General features: G+C 52.1%; 1 protein-coding gene across 1 annotated transcript; it reads left to right on the forward strand.

Moving 5' to 3' along the window:
- The first annotated feature begins 432 nt into the window (after window positions 1-432).
- On the forward strand, window positions 433-15,208 carry PSMB9 (proteasome 20S subunit beta 9). The gene is made up of 6 exons (XM_044429764.1): window positions 433-565; window positions 5,668-5,735; window positions 8,976-9,107; window positions 12,619-12,748; window positions 14,224-14,365; window positions 15,021-15,208. Exons 1-6 carry the CDS (start codon window positions 530-532, stop codon window positions 15,146-15,148), a joined length of 636 nt encoding a protein of 211 aa, XP_044285699.1. The 5' UTR covers window positions 433-529; the 3' UTR covers window positions 15,149-15,208.
- The last annotated feature ends 656 nt before the right edge of the window (window positions 15,209-15,864 follow it).

Here is a 15,864-nt window from a genome sequence, read left to right on the forward strand (position 1 = left end):
CTTATCCAGCTAGATGTCTTGATGCAGGAGTAATTGGGAAGGGACCCGAGCCTTCCAGCTGGTGTTGTACTGCAGCTCCCATCAGCCCTGCCAATTCTGGCTGGGGCGTCGGGGTCTCACCAAGTCTTGGGTCCCGCCGTAAGGTTTGCACCTGGCAGCGGAAACCAGTAATGCAGCGGAGCTCCGCTTCAAATTCAGGTCATGCCCCGGACGCAGCAGGATGCTGAGTCGCCCTGCAATTCGAGCGCTGGAGGAGCAGCGTGGGATGCTAGAAGAGAAGCCCGACGATCCCCCCCGCCGCCCCCGGAGCTGAGATGCGGGAGGCGACCCGTCTCTGCTCCCTCCTCGCGTTTCGCGGCCAGGCGCGGAGTTTCCCCCGGGCTGAAGGGGTCCTGTGTAGGGCGGAGTGGGACGCCCCCTGGCGGCCATCGGCGGCGCCTCAGGCCTTCTCTTTTTAAAAGAGACTTCCTACTCTCGCTTTCGATCTGTGCTGCAGCGTCGCTTCCCGCTCCGACTTGTGGGGAGCAACATGGCCAATCGCGGGGCGCCGAAGATCAGTCTCGGGGTGAGTGAGTGGCGGATGGCGAGGAGGGCTGTGGCCGAATCAAGCGAGAGCGCAGCCTATTCGAGCCCCCGCGGCACTTTTGCAGGGGGGAATAAGGACCCCCACCCCGAAAGGAGCTGCCCAAAGGGCGCTGGAGCTCAGCCGAGGGGGTGGGATCAAAGTCCACGAGAAGGGAGCGCAGCGGAGGGCAAGCTTTGCGCCGGTGGCTTCCAGGAACGCGCGCCGCAAATAGGGGTCCGTGTTAGAGGGAGTGTGTCTGGACACGCCGAATCCTTTATTCCACAATACGAGCCACCGTTCTTCCCATGTTACAGGCGGGGAACTGAGGCTGGGAGGCTGACCTAGGGGCGAAGTCCCCTTTTAGGGTGGGACTCGCCTCTGCGCACACTCCCTTAACCAGTGGGCAACCCACGACCCTCCAGAGGTTGCAGTCCGGTGCTGCACGCAGCATGAGCAACGGTCATGGAGGACTGGCTTGAAGACCGACACCGGCTGGAGTGCCTTGGCTTCACCATCCCTGTGCAAACCTACTAAGGGGAGATAAGCGCCCCTCCAGCGTCCTTTAATCAGCCCGTGTGCAACTCTGCCAGTCATGTTCCCCAACACAAAGAACATGGATTCTGTGACCTCTAGAGATCATTTACATTTTGGCTGAAATATTTTTTTTTCAGTGGAGAGAGTTCCCATTTGAAGACCCCGAACACACACACAGGGAAAATTCATCGATGAGAAACTTTTTTTTTAAATCAACTTTTCTACATTATTCAGCTGGAAATTAATTCATTTACTTAATATATTAATTCCCTGAAATTATACTTGCCCAACTCCTTTGTAAGCTAAGGGAGGCTTATAATCCCATGGAAATATTATGAATAACTGTAAGGCAAAATAAAAAACAAAACCAATGTCATTAAAACTAAGTTGGAGCAATGCGTTTACAGCAAGTGAACTGGCGGGGGGACTTGTTAGAGCAGGGCCAGGCAATTCGGAGACCTCCAAGCGCTCTGGCCTATGGGCGCCATGCTGCTTCACCATGGAGTGGGTCAAACAGGGCTGGCGGAAGTTCTGGGCCCAAATATATGGAAAGCCCGAAGTTGGCCGCCTCTGGTTTGGAGGGTCCACACAGGAGCTGGGAGTAATCTTGGGCCAGCCTAAACCCACGTTTCACAGGCTGTTGTAAGATTAAACTGGAAGATATAACCATAGCGCGGGAAATTAAAATGTCTTTGCTGGATAAGCAAACAGCTCTCCTCCAAGCTGCTTTCTGCTTGACTTGCAAAGGTGCACGTGTGAATGTGTGTGTGTGTGTGGGGGGGAATCTTGAGAGAACCCCTAAAGATGCTCTTGGGAAGGGGGCATGCCCATGCGGGAGAAGGTGGGCTACCTGCCACCTGCGCTTTACAGCTTTTAAAGCCGAACGGCCCATTTTTACCTGTGCCTGGAAACAGGCCAGGAACAGTGGGACCATTTCAGAACTGCTGTGATGGGTTCCGAAGGGCCACTCCCTGTGAGCAGCCAGGCAAGCCTAAGCCAAGCTAGCTGAAGTTCCTGGGATGTCTCCCAAAGCAGCCCCATTGCGTAGTCTAAATGGGAGGCTACCGGGACGTGGGCAAGTGTGGCCAGACTCTCCCCCCCACCCCCGACCCACTGACTTAACCCCATCCAGAAACAGGCCAAATGTCACCTCCTTGGTCAAGCAACCATGGAGAGATAGAGCCTACATCACAGGGTTGTTGTTGTGGAGATAAGATTGAAATCAGGAGGAGGAGAATGATGTGAGCTGCTTTAAGTTCATAAGAAAAAAGCAGGACATGAAACCAATCAATCAATCAATTAATTAATACCTCTGCAACTTACATGTTGCCAAAAGCAGGGACTTGCATGAACCAAAACAGAAGACTAAAGCTGATGCTGATTTGCATAGGCTAATTTATACATGTAGGTGCAAATGCATAAATGGAACCAAAGGCCTGGAGCGGTGGTGGGTTCTCCCACACGGGAGCATTCAAGATGCAACTGGGCAGCCATCAGAGAGGCTGGTTTAACTGGGAGTCCTGCGCTGAGCTGGGAGTCAGACCTGATGGCCTCCTGGCCCCTTCCAACTCTAGGACTGTCTAGACAACTCTAGTTGTCTTGATGTTACATCAGGTACTACAGTTGCAAGCCATCTGGATCTTTATGAACTAAAACCAACTCTTGAATTGGTTTGGCAGCATACAGGCAGCCGATGCAATTCAAATGGGCCAGAATAGGCCTTAGATGTTTGGACCTTCTGGTCCCACCTACTAATCTGGCAGCTGCATTCTGCACAAGCTGCAGCTTCAGGACAGTCTTCAGGACCGTTTCTGCAGAGTTCGCTGCAGTAATCTAATTTAGCTTAGAATGGGGAGTATAGATAATTGTTGGAGAACATGTTAGCAAATCCATGAGGCCAAGCATGATTTCTCAAGCACCACCTTCTGGAGGTGGCCCTCCAAGTAGGAGCGGAGCCACCGCAGTGCAGGACCCCTAGACAGTCACCCTAGAAGGATGCTGTAGATAATTATTTATTATTTCCAAATAGACACTAGATCTGGATAATCAAGTTCCATCCAGGAGTGTTTGGGCCAACGACCTTGCCCTGAAAAGGAACATTTGCACCAGCCTAAATTTCTCAAGTTCTTCTAGGCCCAAATTTTTAAATTTCTGCTCATGTTTGTAGTCCAAATTATCCATTGCAATTGCATACAATTTTTTAAAAAACTAACATTTGGAAATGCAACAGAATAGCAGTCTTAAACTTTAACCTAAAGTGTTACTTCTGATGCATTTAGCCAGTTTTGTACAACACGATTATTTTATTTATTTATTTACATGTATTAATAGGCTGCCTAGAATTGCCAAGGCCTTCCTAGGTGGCTTACAATGCATAAAACATATGAACAGATTATATCTAAACTGATTCCCTCTGTGACCACCTGAAGGATCTTTGGAGTACATCTTAATGTCTGAAAAAGTGTAAATGATACAGATATTAAACAGTGCAATCTTAATTCCATTGGATGGGCCAGTGTGGTATAGTGGTTAAGAGCCTGGGACTGGGACTGGGACTGAGCGCTGGACTGGGACTCAGGCAATCCAGATTCTAGTTCCCCACTCGGCCGTGATGCTTAATGGGTGACTTTGGGCCAGTCACTGACTCCTCCAGCCTAACCTACCTCACAAGGTTGTTGTGAGCCTTGCAAGGTGCCGTGGGTTCTTTGCAAAGAGAATAGATGGGACAGAAATGTTATAATAATGCTAAAAAATGAAGAATTCTGCTGGCTGAGGTGGGTGGGTTCATCTGTGAAGGCCCCAGTACCCCCCCAGAATGTCTTGGGGGCACAGAAATCTACCCCTGGCGCTGTTTCCCCCACTGGCAGGGTCTGCTCAATTCAATCGTCCTCTGTGGGGTCCTCTGTGGGGTCCTCTGTGGGGTCTCTCGGATCTTCCACTGGGTCCCTAACGTATCCCGGCTGGCCTCAGGCGGGCGTGGAATTTTCCCTTTCTTGGAATCCAACCACAGGGAAAATAGGAAAATGACCTACCCATGAACCACAAGGAGCCACCCCTCCCTTGCCCCCAGCCATGTGGGGCGGCACAAGCCAGGAGGCATTTGGGGGGCGGGCTGACGATGCCCAATTTCACTCTCTCCTGAACCCAGCTCCAGTGAGGAAAGCTCTGCAAAGTTTGGTTTTTTCCCCCTCCTTTGACAGCCACCTGCGGTGCCAGGTAAAGACAGAAGCATAGCCTGCCTTGTGCTTTACGTAAATATCTTCCTATCTAGGGAAGAGGGCGTTGTTTAGATATGATCTTGGGCCTGCCTGCCAGGCCGGTGCACCTGGAGAGGGCTAGGTAGGCACGGCATTCATTCCACCCAAAGGCCCTTTGTGTCTGCCATGGCTCTGCGCCACACGCCTCGCCTCACGCACGAGCGGAGGATGTCCGGGCGCTCAGAGCTCTGCGGCACTGGCTCCCCCAGACCCGATTTCCAGAATCTCTGGCTGAAACGTTCAGGTGGCGCAGGATCTGTGCTTTTGCTTCTCAAGGGTGTGTCGGGCTCTCAGAGGGGAAGGGGCTGTTGCGGCCTCTGGGTCCTGCCCTGAGGCCCCGCTGAATCCAAGTGTCCAAACATGGGGCCTGGGGTTCAGGTCCACCTTGCCAAAGGCAACGACGGCTGGATTGGAACAATGTGATAACCCACAGTCAGGGGCTGAATATGGGTTGCGTGTAGGTTGTCGCTGAACTGGGGGTGGTTGTTGAAATGCGGGCTGAGGCGTTGTCTGAACCATGGCCTGTCAACCACAAGGAGCCCATGAGAAGAAGCCATGATTTGTTCTTGGGTTGTCAACTATGGGTAACAGACCATGGATGGTTAGCATTCTGGTTTTATACAACATAGTAACCACATCTCTTTCACAACCCACAATTCAATGACAACCCAAATTGAACTCTTGAGTGGGGCTTATTGGTTTGTCTGAACCCAGCCTTTGTGCAAAATTGATATAGTACGGCAAGGGGGTGAGAAACCTCTGCCCATGAAACCTCTCCCCCTACTTGGGAGCATCAAATTTTCAGTGCCTGGCTCATTCCTGGAACACATGACCTAAGGTGCGAGTACTTCTGAGCATGTTCAAAGTGTTTTCCCTTAATTGCTGCAAAACCCTTGTCTTCCCATGTGATTAGGCAGGGGGCAAAATTATGTCCAAAGGGTGCCGCTTCCAGCCAGGACCGCTTGAGTGCTACCATCTCACCTTTTAGAACAGGGTGGGTACCCTGTGGCTCCCAGATGCTGTTAAACTACCACCCCCATCATCCCTGACCATGGGGGCTGCTGACTGTGACTGGCGGGAGTTGGAGTCCAATGACATTTTGAGTGATGCAGGCTGCCCTCCCTTGTTTTTAGAAATTAGACCCTGAGCAGGTCCCACTGTGAGTGTGAGGAGCGGGGGGTGGGGGCGTTGGCAGGGGGGCCGGGTGCCACGGGTGCCTTTGCGTTACGAGGGCAACCGGCCCCCGGCATTCCTCGCCCACAACCCTCCTCCACCTCAACTAACCCAGAGCATCCTACGGATCCTTTTCAGACAACCATCATGGCCGTTGAGTTCGATGGAGGCGTCGTGGTGGGTTCCGACTCGCGTGTCTCCGCAGGGTAAGTGCTGGGGGTGCCTGCTGCCTGCCCCCCGTCCTCAACCCTGGGAGGGAAGTCCGTCACTAAATGCCACGTAGCACAGTCATTCTGTGGGGTGTGGGGGACCCCTTTCTGCCATGGGCCCAGCTCAGCCCCAGAGAAACTCTTGCAGGCCACATTCCAGGGTGGGCACGGCCAAAAGCGGGTGGCACGAAAAGTACTCGCACTCTGTAGCAGGGAGCTCCTTCCAGTATCAGCCTTCGGAGAGGCACTTCTGCTTCTTAGCATGGGGAAAATCTGGACAAAGGCCATGAGTCCACCGAACAAGTGGGGATTTATGGATTTATTTATTTATTTATTTATTTACAGCATTTCTACCCCGTCCTTAACAGCATCTCAGTACGGCTTACAACAAAATCCAACAAACAATAAATAAACAGAAAAAGTATAATCTACAATATGCAATAAATAAGATAGAATGTGGATAAGCACGAGAATAAAAATAATTGAAAAATTAAATGTTAAAATGTCAGGTAAATAAAAAGGTTTTCACCTGGTGCCGAAAAGAATGCAGCGTCGGCGCCAGGCGAACCTCTCTGGGGAGCGCGTTCCGCAGTCAGGGTGCCACCGCGGAAAAGGCCCTCCTCTGGGTGTTCGCTCTCCGAACCTCCTTCCAGGAGGGTTCCCAGAGGAGAGCCTCTGCCCCTGATCTTAAGGGGTGGGAGGGTGCATAGCGAAGAAGACGTCCCTTCAGGTATCCAGGTCCCAAGCCATTTAGGATTGGGGTGGGACCATCTGTGGAAACTCAGGGAGCTGGCTAGGGACCGCAGGCCTGAGCGTCTGCTCACCTGCCTTAGTGATTTGAGTTCAGGCAATCCAGAGGATCACCTCTTCCCACATATGCCGACCCAAATCCTGACATCCACCTCAGTGGCCCTTTTCCAGGTGTCACCACCAGGTGAAGTAAGACGGGCAGTGGGAGGAAGGCCTTCCCAGTGGTGGCACCCTCGCTGTGGAATGACTGCCAAAGGGAGGCTTATCTGGTGCCTCCGTTGTGGTCTTGCCATTGAACAGAAAGTCCTCTTTATTTTCCCAGATCCTAAATATTGTCCCATGGGTAAGGCTGTACACTTTAATTCATTGTTTTTATCTGATGTTATTTTTTAAAGCAATGCTGTAAAATTTGCTTGTTCTTTTCATTGGTGTTGTTAGTCGCAAAGTCGTGTCCGACCCATCGTGACCCCATGGTACAACACCCCCCCCAGGCCTTCCTGTCCTCCACCATCTCCCGGAGTCCACCCAAGCTCACACCCACTGCCCCAGTGACCCCATCCAGCCACCTCATCCTCTGCCGTCCCCTCCTTCTTTTGCCCTCAATTGTTCCCAGCATCAGGCTCTTCTCCAGGGAGTCCTTCCTTCTCATCAGGTGGCCAGAGTATTTGAGCTTCATCTTCAGGATCCGGCCTTCTAAAGAGCAGTCAGGGTTGATCTCCTCTAAGACTGACTGGTTTGATCGTCTTGCAGTCCAAGGGACTCACAGGAGTCTTCTCCAGCATGTTATTGGATACTGTATTTAAATACTGAAGCCAGTGTGCCTAGTGGTTAGAATGTTGAACTGGGACTTGGGAGATCCGACTTCTAGTCCCCACCTTGCCATGAGCTCACTGGTTGACTTTGGACCAGTCACTGATTCTCTGCTTCACCAGCTCACAGGTTTTTTTTTTTTTTTTGGTGAGATCACGATGGAGAGGGAGAGTTCCCTGATTCCCTGACTCTTTGCTGGAGGAAAAAAAGATGGCAAACGAATGTGATAAACACAAGTATTGCATTCAAATATTTAAGTTTTGTGAGTTGCCCAGATGACATGGATATTTGGTGGCCTGTGTAAACTTTGTAAATGAATACATTCAGCTCTGGAATTTGGAAGGTCTTAGGCAGGGTGTCTGCCCCCTCTGCATTGTGGGCCCTGCTCCCTCTCCCCTCTGGCCCCAATCCCTGCCACCCAGAGGGCAGGTGCAGCCAAGACGGCTCCCGCTCCATCAGTCGCTTGCTCGCAGTCTGCCTCTAGGCTGCAGAGGGGGAGAGCAAGTGGCAGTGGCAGAGAAAACGAGCAGTAGCGGGGCCAGGGGGTCCCGGGTATCAGAAGCAGCCCCCAGACCCCGACATGGGCCTTGCCGGATGCCCAGCTTTGCGACCCCTGGCGCTGTCTCTGAATTCAGGGCATCCTTTGCGGATTCCGCAGTGTGAAGGGGCCGGGCAGGGGCAAATGGCCACAAAGCCTCTAAAATGGACCGAGGTCATGTGGGGGATTTATGGCGTGTTCTTGCTCTGCATCGAATACTTCTTTGCTGAAGCAAGAACACTTTCAGGAGTCTCAAAAGTGCCTTGCCTTTGCTCAGTTAATGAGGATGCTTCGAAAGCTGCGTCATTGCTCTGATTAAGGGCGTAATTTTATGCGGTTCCAGACAGAAAAACATCCCAAAATTCCCAGCATGCCCCAGCCTCTCTTTTGGTCAGCTTTTCCCCATCTAAGCATGCATCAGATGGTGTGTTAAGGCATTCACAGCTTCCCTCAGTTCCTTTCCCCTCTGCAAGTTACGGTTTTGTGCACAGCCAAAACGCACCGCGTCCTTTCAAGGATTCCTGCTGGAAAGGCTTTCTCGGTTTCCTCCCTAGATCCACATGATATCCTTTTGGATGCTGGCCTGGAATGCAGTTCCTGTCTCTCCCACACTTCTGCTTGCCCTCTTATTACGCAAGTAGGCCTTATGCATGCCAGTCTGTTGGCTTAGATGTCGATTTGACTCCATTGTCGCTTAGTTTTTCATTGTGTTTGAATGCATTTGCTTTATAGTTTTAGGGCGCAGTTCTAAACCCTCCATGCTCATAAGCACACAAAGTTGGAGGCTACACAGGGTGGGAAGAGCGCAGAGGCAAACTCTGCTTCCACATCCGCCCACCTTGCATTTTCACAGGGCAGATGTTTTGCCCCTCCAGCAACAGCATTCAGGAGCCTCGAGACAACTCCTCTCCCAGCCCTCTCCCGTCCCCTCCTACCCCACCCAAAGGCCCCTGGGGCTGTGATTCCCAGCTCCAAGACTGAAAATTCCAAAATATCCCATGCCCCCGGTTGCTGCTAGAAGCCATCAAAGTGCTCCCTCCACCAAGTTTTATTAATTAATACAAGCCATTTTGAGCCATTTCTCTTAGCAGAAAGGCTGCGTACAGCGCAAAGGAATAACAAGGCAACCCTCTCCCCAGGCAGTCTGTGGTGAACCGGGTCTTCAACAAGCTCGAGCCGCTGCATGACCGGATTTACTGCGCGCTATCAGGATCCGCAGCTGATGCTCAGGCGATCGCCGACATAGTGAATTACCAGCTGGAGCTGCACAGGTGAGCATGGGCGGAGGGCCGTTCAGGTGGGGGCGGCCATTGGCTGCAGTCCCCAGTGCGGCCACATCACCCCAAGAAGCCAAATTCCAGAGGAGACGTCTGCGTTGAACCTGGTGTGCCACTCCCAATCTCGGTCAAGTCCAGTCCAAGGTCCACCTTATAAAATTTGCCCATGAATTTGAACTTCTTGCTTTCATGCAGAAGCTGTCTTTTGAGACCATTTTTTTTAGTGAGTTTATGGTCTTCACACAATGTCTTGCAAAGCTTGAAATGCTAGCAGAAAACCAGGAGAACATAAGATGCTGTGGCAGACCAAGGAACCATCTAATCCAGCCTTCGGTTCTGTGATCAACAGGAGGACATGAGTAACAGCATCCTTCCACCCATGTTCCCCAGCAACTGGGGTATATAGGCATACTGCTTCTGGCACTGGCCATGGCCATGAGGACTAGTAACCCTAGATAGCCTTTCCTTCATGAATTTCCCCAATCCCCTTTTAAAGCCTTCCAAATGGGTGCTATCTCTACATCTTGAGGAAGTGAACACCAGCTATGTTCCTTCCCACTGAATTTCCCACCCATCAGCTTCATGGATGACCCCTTCAGGTTCTAAAACTTTTTGAAGCTCCAGAGCACAGAGAGGTTGTGATTCTGCAGTTCTGGAGTTCTGATTCTCATGTACGGGATGAAGCAAATTTGCTTTTTCTTGCCCTGGGGGCAGGGCTCACAATACAAGAAAACAGATTTCCCTGGGAATAATTTCCTGCATTAAGATCCAGCTGTACATTTGTCTAAAGGTGTGCCTGAGGTCTGAAAAGACTGAAGGCTGCTGGAATCTAAAAGGCACGTTTTTTCTGGTTGTCACCTCTAACGCCTCCATGGTTAAAACAGTAAAAATTGCACTCAGTGAAGACACCAAGGGAAATTTAAACTCCCAACTATAGCTGATCCGGTTGTGTGAGTAACGAGCACCGGGTAAGGAAACGCTCTTATCAGAGTTCTGCTAAGTCCGAAGAATGGCTTTGCTGGCGCCGCAGCGCCCCCTGGTGACCACAGCGGGAAAGGCCGCTTCACAATTGTCGCCTGATTTCCTAGAAAAGGCGGCGGCTGTTCAGGCGTTGTGGCTGAGCGGATGCAGATATTCGCAGAGACGTGCTCGTCAGCCTAGGTGCTGCCGGCTGGACCGTGGAACTGGGATTCCCCTTGCTCTGCGGCCGTGGCGCTGGCTAAACAAGCACCGTGATATTTCCCAGGCCCAGCCCGGTCTCCTCTGTTCACCCGCATTCTGCTGGCACCTGGATTTCCACCTCCCTTCAGCTGACTTGTGTTTGTGAGGGGAAACGACTTGTATCTGTGAGGGGAAGGGCAGAAGCAGTTCATTGTCCCCCGGGATGCCTGCAGGGAGACCAAGCAGGGAGGAAGGAGCCACTCACCCGCAATGACCCCCCCCCCGAGCATTCTGGGTGCACCGTGGGTTGTTTGCACAGCAACCGATCTTGTGACTGCCTGCCAGGGTGAGGTGGTGTGGCACGCACACACGCACTTCGCTTGTGGCTGTGTCGCGCAAGGCGCCCTGCCTGCGCATACCAGTTGCTGAGGAGCTGGGCTGGAGGAGGTCTTGCACCTCCTGCTGGGGGGATCCTGGGGCAGCTGGTTTGCCCTCAAGTGCTGGACTACATGGCCCTCTGGTCCGAGCCAGCAGGCCTTCCCTTGTGTTCTTTCGATCCTCATCTAAAACAAGGACGCGTTCTGAGAATCCCTCGAAATACTCAGTTCTAACTTTCTTCTTGTATCTTGATCTTCTGTTTTCTCTGAGCGAGTCCAAACCCTCTGAGGCAGGCCAGATAAATGGGCACGGTGGGCCGGATATGGCACGCAGGCCATAGTTTGAGGACCCGTGATCTAAAGGATACATTTTTTTCTGTTTGTCCACTCTAACACCTCCATGGTTAAAACAGTAAAAATTGCACTCAGTGAAGACATCAAAGGAAATTTAAACTCCCAACAGTAATTGATCCGGTTGTGTGAGTAACAAGCTCCAGTAAGAAAACGCTCACATCAAAGTTCAGCTAAAAATGCGAATTTGCAGGGGGAGAATTGTTTTGCTGGTGCCGCAGCGCCCCCTGGTGACCAGAGCGGGAAAGGCCGCTTCACGATTGCCACCTGATTTCCTAGAAAAGGCAACGGCTGTTCAGGCGTTGTGGCTGAGCGGATGCAGATATTCGCAGAGACGTGCTCGTCAGCCTAGGTGCTGCTGGCTGGACCGTGGAACTGGGATTCCCCTTGCTCTGCAGCCGTGGCGCTGGTTGAACAAGCACCGTGATATTTCCCAGGCCCAGCCCAGTCTCCTCTGTTTACCCACATTCTGCTGGCACCTGGATTTCCACCTCCCTTCTGCTGCTCTTCTTCAGCCTCATTTCCCTCTGGCACATTTGCCCGGCAGTTCTATATGTGCCCGCACAGAAGTGGGCCCCACTGAATTCAATGGGACCTCCGCCCAGGTGAGCAACTAGGTTCGCACGACACGCTAAGCCACAGTGGCTCAGAGTGTGTCCCTCAGTGTGGTCGTTGCCAAACAGGGTTCTCATTTCTACCAAACCAAGTCCAGCAAATACTTAAATTTGTCAAATGTACCTGCAGTTGCACAGGTGTGTGAATGGGGGACCTCAGGTGAGCGTTGTGCTTGGAGATACCTGCTTATGAGGCAGCAGGAACCTCCCCACCAGCTATGTCCCCCATAGGCTGCAGGTAAGTTTCTCTTCCTGTTTGGCTACTTCTGACAGCTGTCAGGAAGCCAGTTGTCAAAGGTGAGAGTGAGAGTAACTCAGGAAAGGGGGCGGCAGCTCCTTCCCCCTCTCCACAGAAGGATAATCAGGTTAGGGGATATTTTGTCCTCAGGGCACCTTTGGCACGTACTTCCTATTTTTGCCAGGAAATCATACGCACACCTTTTTCCTGCCCCGCCCCCCAACCCTTTAAAAGCCCTTTCCAAATCCCACATTAACAACAGTGGGTTACTTTCAACTTTCTACCGAGTATACAGCTGTCAATACACGGATTTGCAATCTCTTGAGAGGAAAAAAGTTTAAAGTGAAGAAAAGCCACAGCGAGGCTTGTGTTTGTGAGGGGTTTGTGAGTCCATTGTCCCCCGGGATGCCTGCAGGGAGACCAAGGGGGGGGCAGGGAAGAAAGGAGCCACTCACCCACAATGACCCCCCCAAGCATTTAGGGGCGCACTGTGATTTGTTTGCACAGCAACCGATCTTGTGACTGCCTGCCAGGGCGATGTGGCTTGGCCTGCAAACATGTGTTTCCCTTGCGGCTGATGGGCAAGCACTCAAACTGGGACAGAGATACAGCAAACCTCGCACCTGTGTTTGTCGCATCCTCCTTTGAACTAGGAGGGAAAAGGGGCTTCACTCCCATCCCACATCCTACTTATTTTAGAGTACAAGAAAGATTGCTCTCAGTCTGGCTTCCTATGCTGGAATTAATCTTTGTCTCCCGGGCAGCCTAAACATGGAGGAGCCCCCACTGGTCCTGGCTGCAGCCACCTTGGTGAAAAACATCAGCTACAAGCACAAGGAGGAGCTCTCAGCGCACCTTATTGTAGCGGGATGGGACCACAAGAAAGGAGGGCAGGTAAGCCCTGTTCTGTGATGTAGGAGAGAGAGGACGCTTAAGGGTTCCACTTAAAAGAGGGTGCAGCTTTAAAACTAGTCCAAGCTTATGTGCCGCTTCAAGAGCATGATAGCAAGAATCCGGGAGAAGGAGAACTTCTCTTCACTGTGTTTCCATGCCCGGAAAGTTCCATCTGTTGCTGCGTTTCCACCTAATCGCTTAACAATGGGCATTGTTAAAAACTCAGCAACTTCTTAGGACAGGCTAAGGCGGCCTACTTGAATTGTTGTTGTTGCTAGTCGCGAAGTCCCGACCCTCCATCGCGACCCCATGGACAACACTCCTCCAGGCCTTCCTGGCCTCCACCATCCCCCGGAGGCCACTCAAACTCACACCCACTGCTTCAGTGACTCCATCCAGCCACCCCATCCTCTGCCGTCCCCTCCTTCTTTTGCCATCTATTGTTCCCAGCATTAGGCTCTGCTCCAGGGAGTCCCTCCTTCTCATCAGGTAGCCAAAGTGTTTGAGTTTCATCCTCAGGATCTGGCCTTCTAAGGAACAGTCAGGGTTGGTCTCCTCTCGGACTGACCAGTTTGATCGCCTTGCGGTCCCGAGGGACTCGCAGGAGTCTCCTTCAGCACCACAATTCAAAGGCCGCAATCCTTTTGCGCTCAGCCCTCCTTATGGTCCAGCTGTCACAGCCATACATTGCAACTGGGGAAACCATAGCCTTGACTATACGCACTTTTGTCGGCAGGGTGATGTCTCTGCTTTTTAGGATGCTGTCTAGATTTGCCATAGCTTTCCTCCCCAGGAGCAAGCGTCTTTTGATTTCTTGGCTGCAGTCCCCTTCCGCAGTGATCTTGGAGCCCAGGAAAATGAAATCTGTCACTACCTCGGTTTCTTCCCCATCTATTTGCCAGGAAGTGAGAGGACCGGATGCCATGATCTTAGTTTTCTTAATGTTGAGTTTCAAGCCAACTTTTGTGCTGTCCTCCTTCACCCGCATCAAGAGGCTCTTCAGTTCCTCTTCACTTTCTGCCATGAGAGTGGTATCATCTGCGTCTCTGAGGTTGTTGCTATTTCTCCCAGCACACCAGGCCCTCAAGCTGCAGTACTTTGGAGTGGGAGGGAAGGAGGGCTGCAGGGGAGGCAGGAGTCCCCCCCCCCCAAGATGCCCCCTTTCCCCTTCTCCACGGTCCCTTTTACAGCCTCAGAGAAGCAGGTGGCATCGCTCTTCCCACAAGGAAGGAAATGGGATCTCCAGCTCCCAGACTGGAGCTCCTTTTCCAGACTTGTACCTTGACATCCAAAGAATCCTAAACCCCTAGACCAGTTCATTGGATGGGCGAGCCCTACCCAGGTGCCTCGCGAAGGCAGAGCCCCCGTTAGACGATACACAGCATGGCTATTGCAACACATCCGTCCGTTGCTGCTTTGCAGCCAAGCTGGTGCTCCATGCTCGGCTAAAACTGCCCCACCTCCTGTCCCAACAGGTGTATGTGACAATGGGGGGGATGCTCGCTCGGTTCCCCTTTTCCATTGGGGGATCCGGGAGTACCTACATCCAAGGCTACGTCGACTCCGCCTACAAACCCGGGATGGATGCAGAGGAATGCCGCCAGTTCACCAAAAACGGTAGCTGTCTCCTCCTCTCTGCTCCGGGGGGGACGGGACACTTTGGGGTGCAGGGGGAGGGGTGAAAGCGGCAGCTCAGTGCACAAAAGCTCCATTCCTCTTTTCCAGACAGCACAGCATCTGCCGTCAAGCTCAGCTCGTCGTGCGGGTAGAAGTGGTGGCTTGAAAACTGGCTGCGTGCCCAAATTCGGGCCTTCGCCTACTTTGCAACCCAGCAGCGCCCACCAGCGTGGGTCATCCCTGGCCCTGGGGCCCCATTCGGGGCCACCTGCTGCTCCTGCTCCGGGGCTGACGGTGCAGCCTTGACCCAGGACTGTGCAGGGGGCTTCACGGGCTGAGCTCGGCCCTCCGCGCACCAGAGGTCCCCACCCTTGTGGAAGACACTAGTAGACCTTACGGTCATTGCCTCTGTGGCATTTCCCCTTCGGGTGCCTGATCTTTAATCAAAGCAGAGCTGCAGGGTCTAAAAATATAACCTTAAGCTGCGATGAAACTGTTCGCCTCTGGGGAAGGGAAGAATTGTATGTCCTTGACATGAATTCTGTGTTGCTGTTTTTAAAAATCGCATATATGCAGCTTCTTAAACACTACAGAATTCCCATAGTCACCTTCTCATAGGCTGATTCTCACGGTTCCTTCTCTGCCTTCCTCCCAGCGATCGCCCTGGCCATGGTCCGAGACGGATCCAGCGGTGGCGTTATTTACCTCGCTACCATCACCAAAGACAGCGTCAAGGAGGAAGTTATCGTGGGAGAAGACGTTCCCAAGTTTTATGATGAATGAACTTGCTCTCCATTTTGGGGTTGTGCTTTTTTTTAATCCAGTAAAAGTCATGAGACTAGACCTGTGTGTGGTCCGTTGTGTAGAAGGTTTGCCCCGATGTGTGTGCCCCTGCTGATGGCAAAACCCACACTTTGACGGTGTTAAAGAAGCGAAACACAAGCCTTCCTGCTCTTGAGTTTCCACCGGCATCGAACCAGTGCATTTGTTTAAGCTCTGGGGTGGTTTCTGCTCCCTAAGAGAGGCCTTGAGAGCAGAGATGGGATGCTGCTGGCCCCATGCATCTTCTCGAGGCAGATCAGAAGCAAATGACACCCATCACACACAGAACAGGGGCCCCAAGAGCCAGGTGGGGCGGACTGGGAAACAGAAATTCTTTGCAGGGGTTTTGTAGGAACAGGAACTTTGCAGAACTAAGAAAGTAGGAACAGTCGTGTTGGATCAGACGGGAAATCTGTCTAGTCTGGGATTCTGTTCACAAGCAGCCAGTCAGCTGCATGCAAGAAGGACAAGAGTGGAACAGTTCCCTCCTTTCCAAGCTTCCCAGTAACTGGTGTACACAGGGACACTGCCTCTGATACTGAAGGTACTGTATAGCCATGAGGACTAGAAGCCTTTGATTGCTCCTCCTCCAAAACCACAACCCTTCAGCTCTCTGGCACTCTCAACATTTTGGCTACTTAACCAGACAAAAACAAGAGCACAGGCTTTTGGAGGAG

The sequence above is a fragment of the Varanus komodoensis genome, unplaced genomic scaffold, assembly GCF_004798865.1.
Source record: "Varanus komodoensis strain SLA01 unplaced genomic scaffold, ASM479886v1 scaffold203, whole genome shotgun sequence".
In the NCBI taxonomy this organism is placed as follows: domain Eukaryota; kingdom Metazoa; phylum Chordata; class Lepidosauria; order Squamata; family Varanidae; genus Varanus; species Varanus komodoensis.

Bases quoted from the DNA above. Each gene is read 5' to 3' on its own strand.
- PSMB9 (XM_044429764.1), top strand. From the start codon at position 530: ATGGCCAATCGCGGGGCGCCGAAGATCAGTCTCGGG. The intron at 12,749-14,223 runs GTAAGCCCTGTT...CTGTCCCAACAG, and splicing joins ACCACAAGAAAGGAGGGCAG to GTGTATGTGACAATGGGGGG. The intron at 14,366-15,020 runs GTAGCTGTCTCC...CCTTCCTCCCAG, and splicing joins CCGCCAGTTCACCAAAAACG to CGATCGCCCTGGCCATGGTC.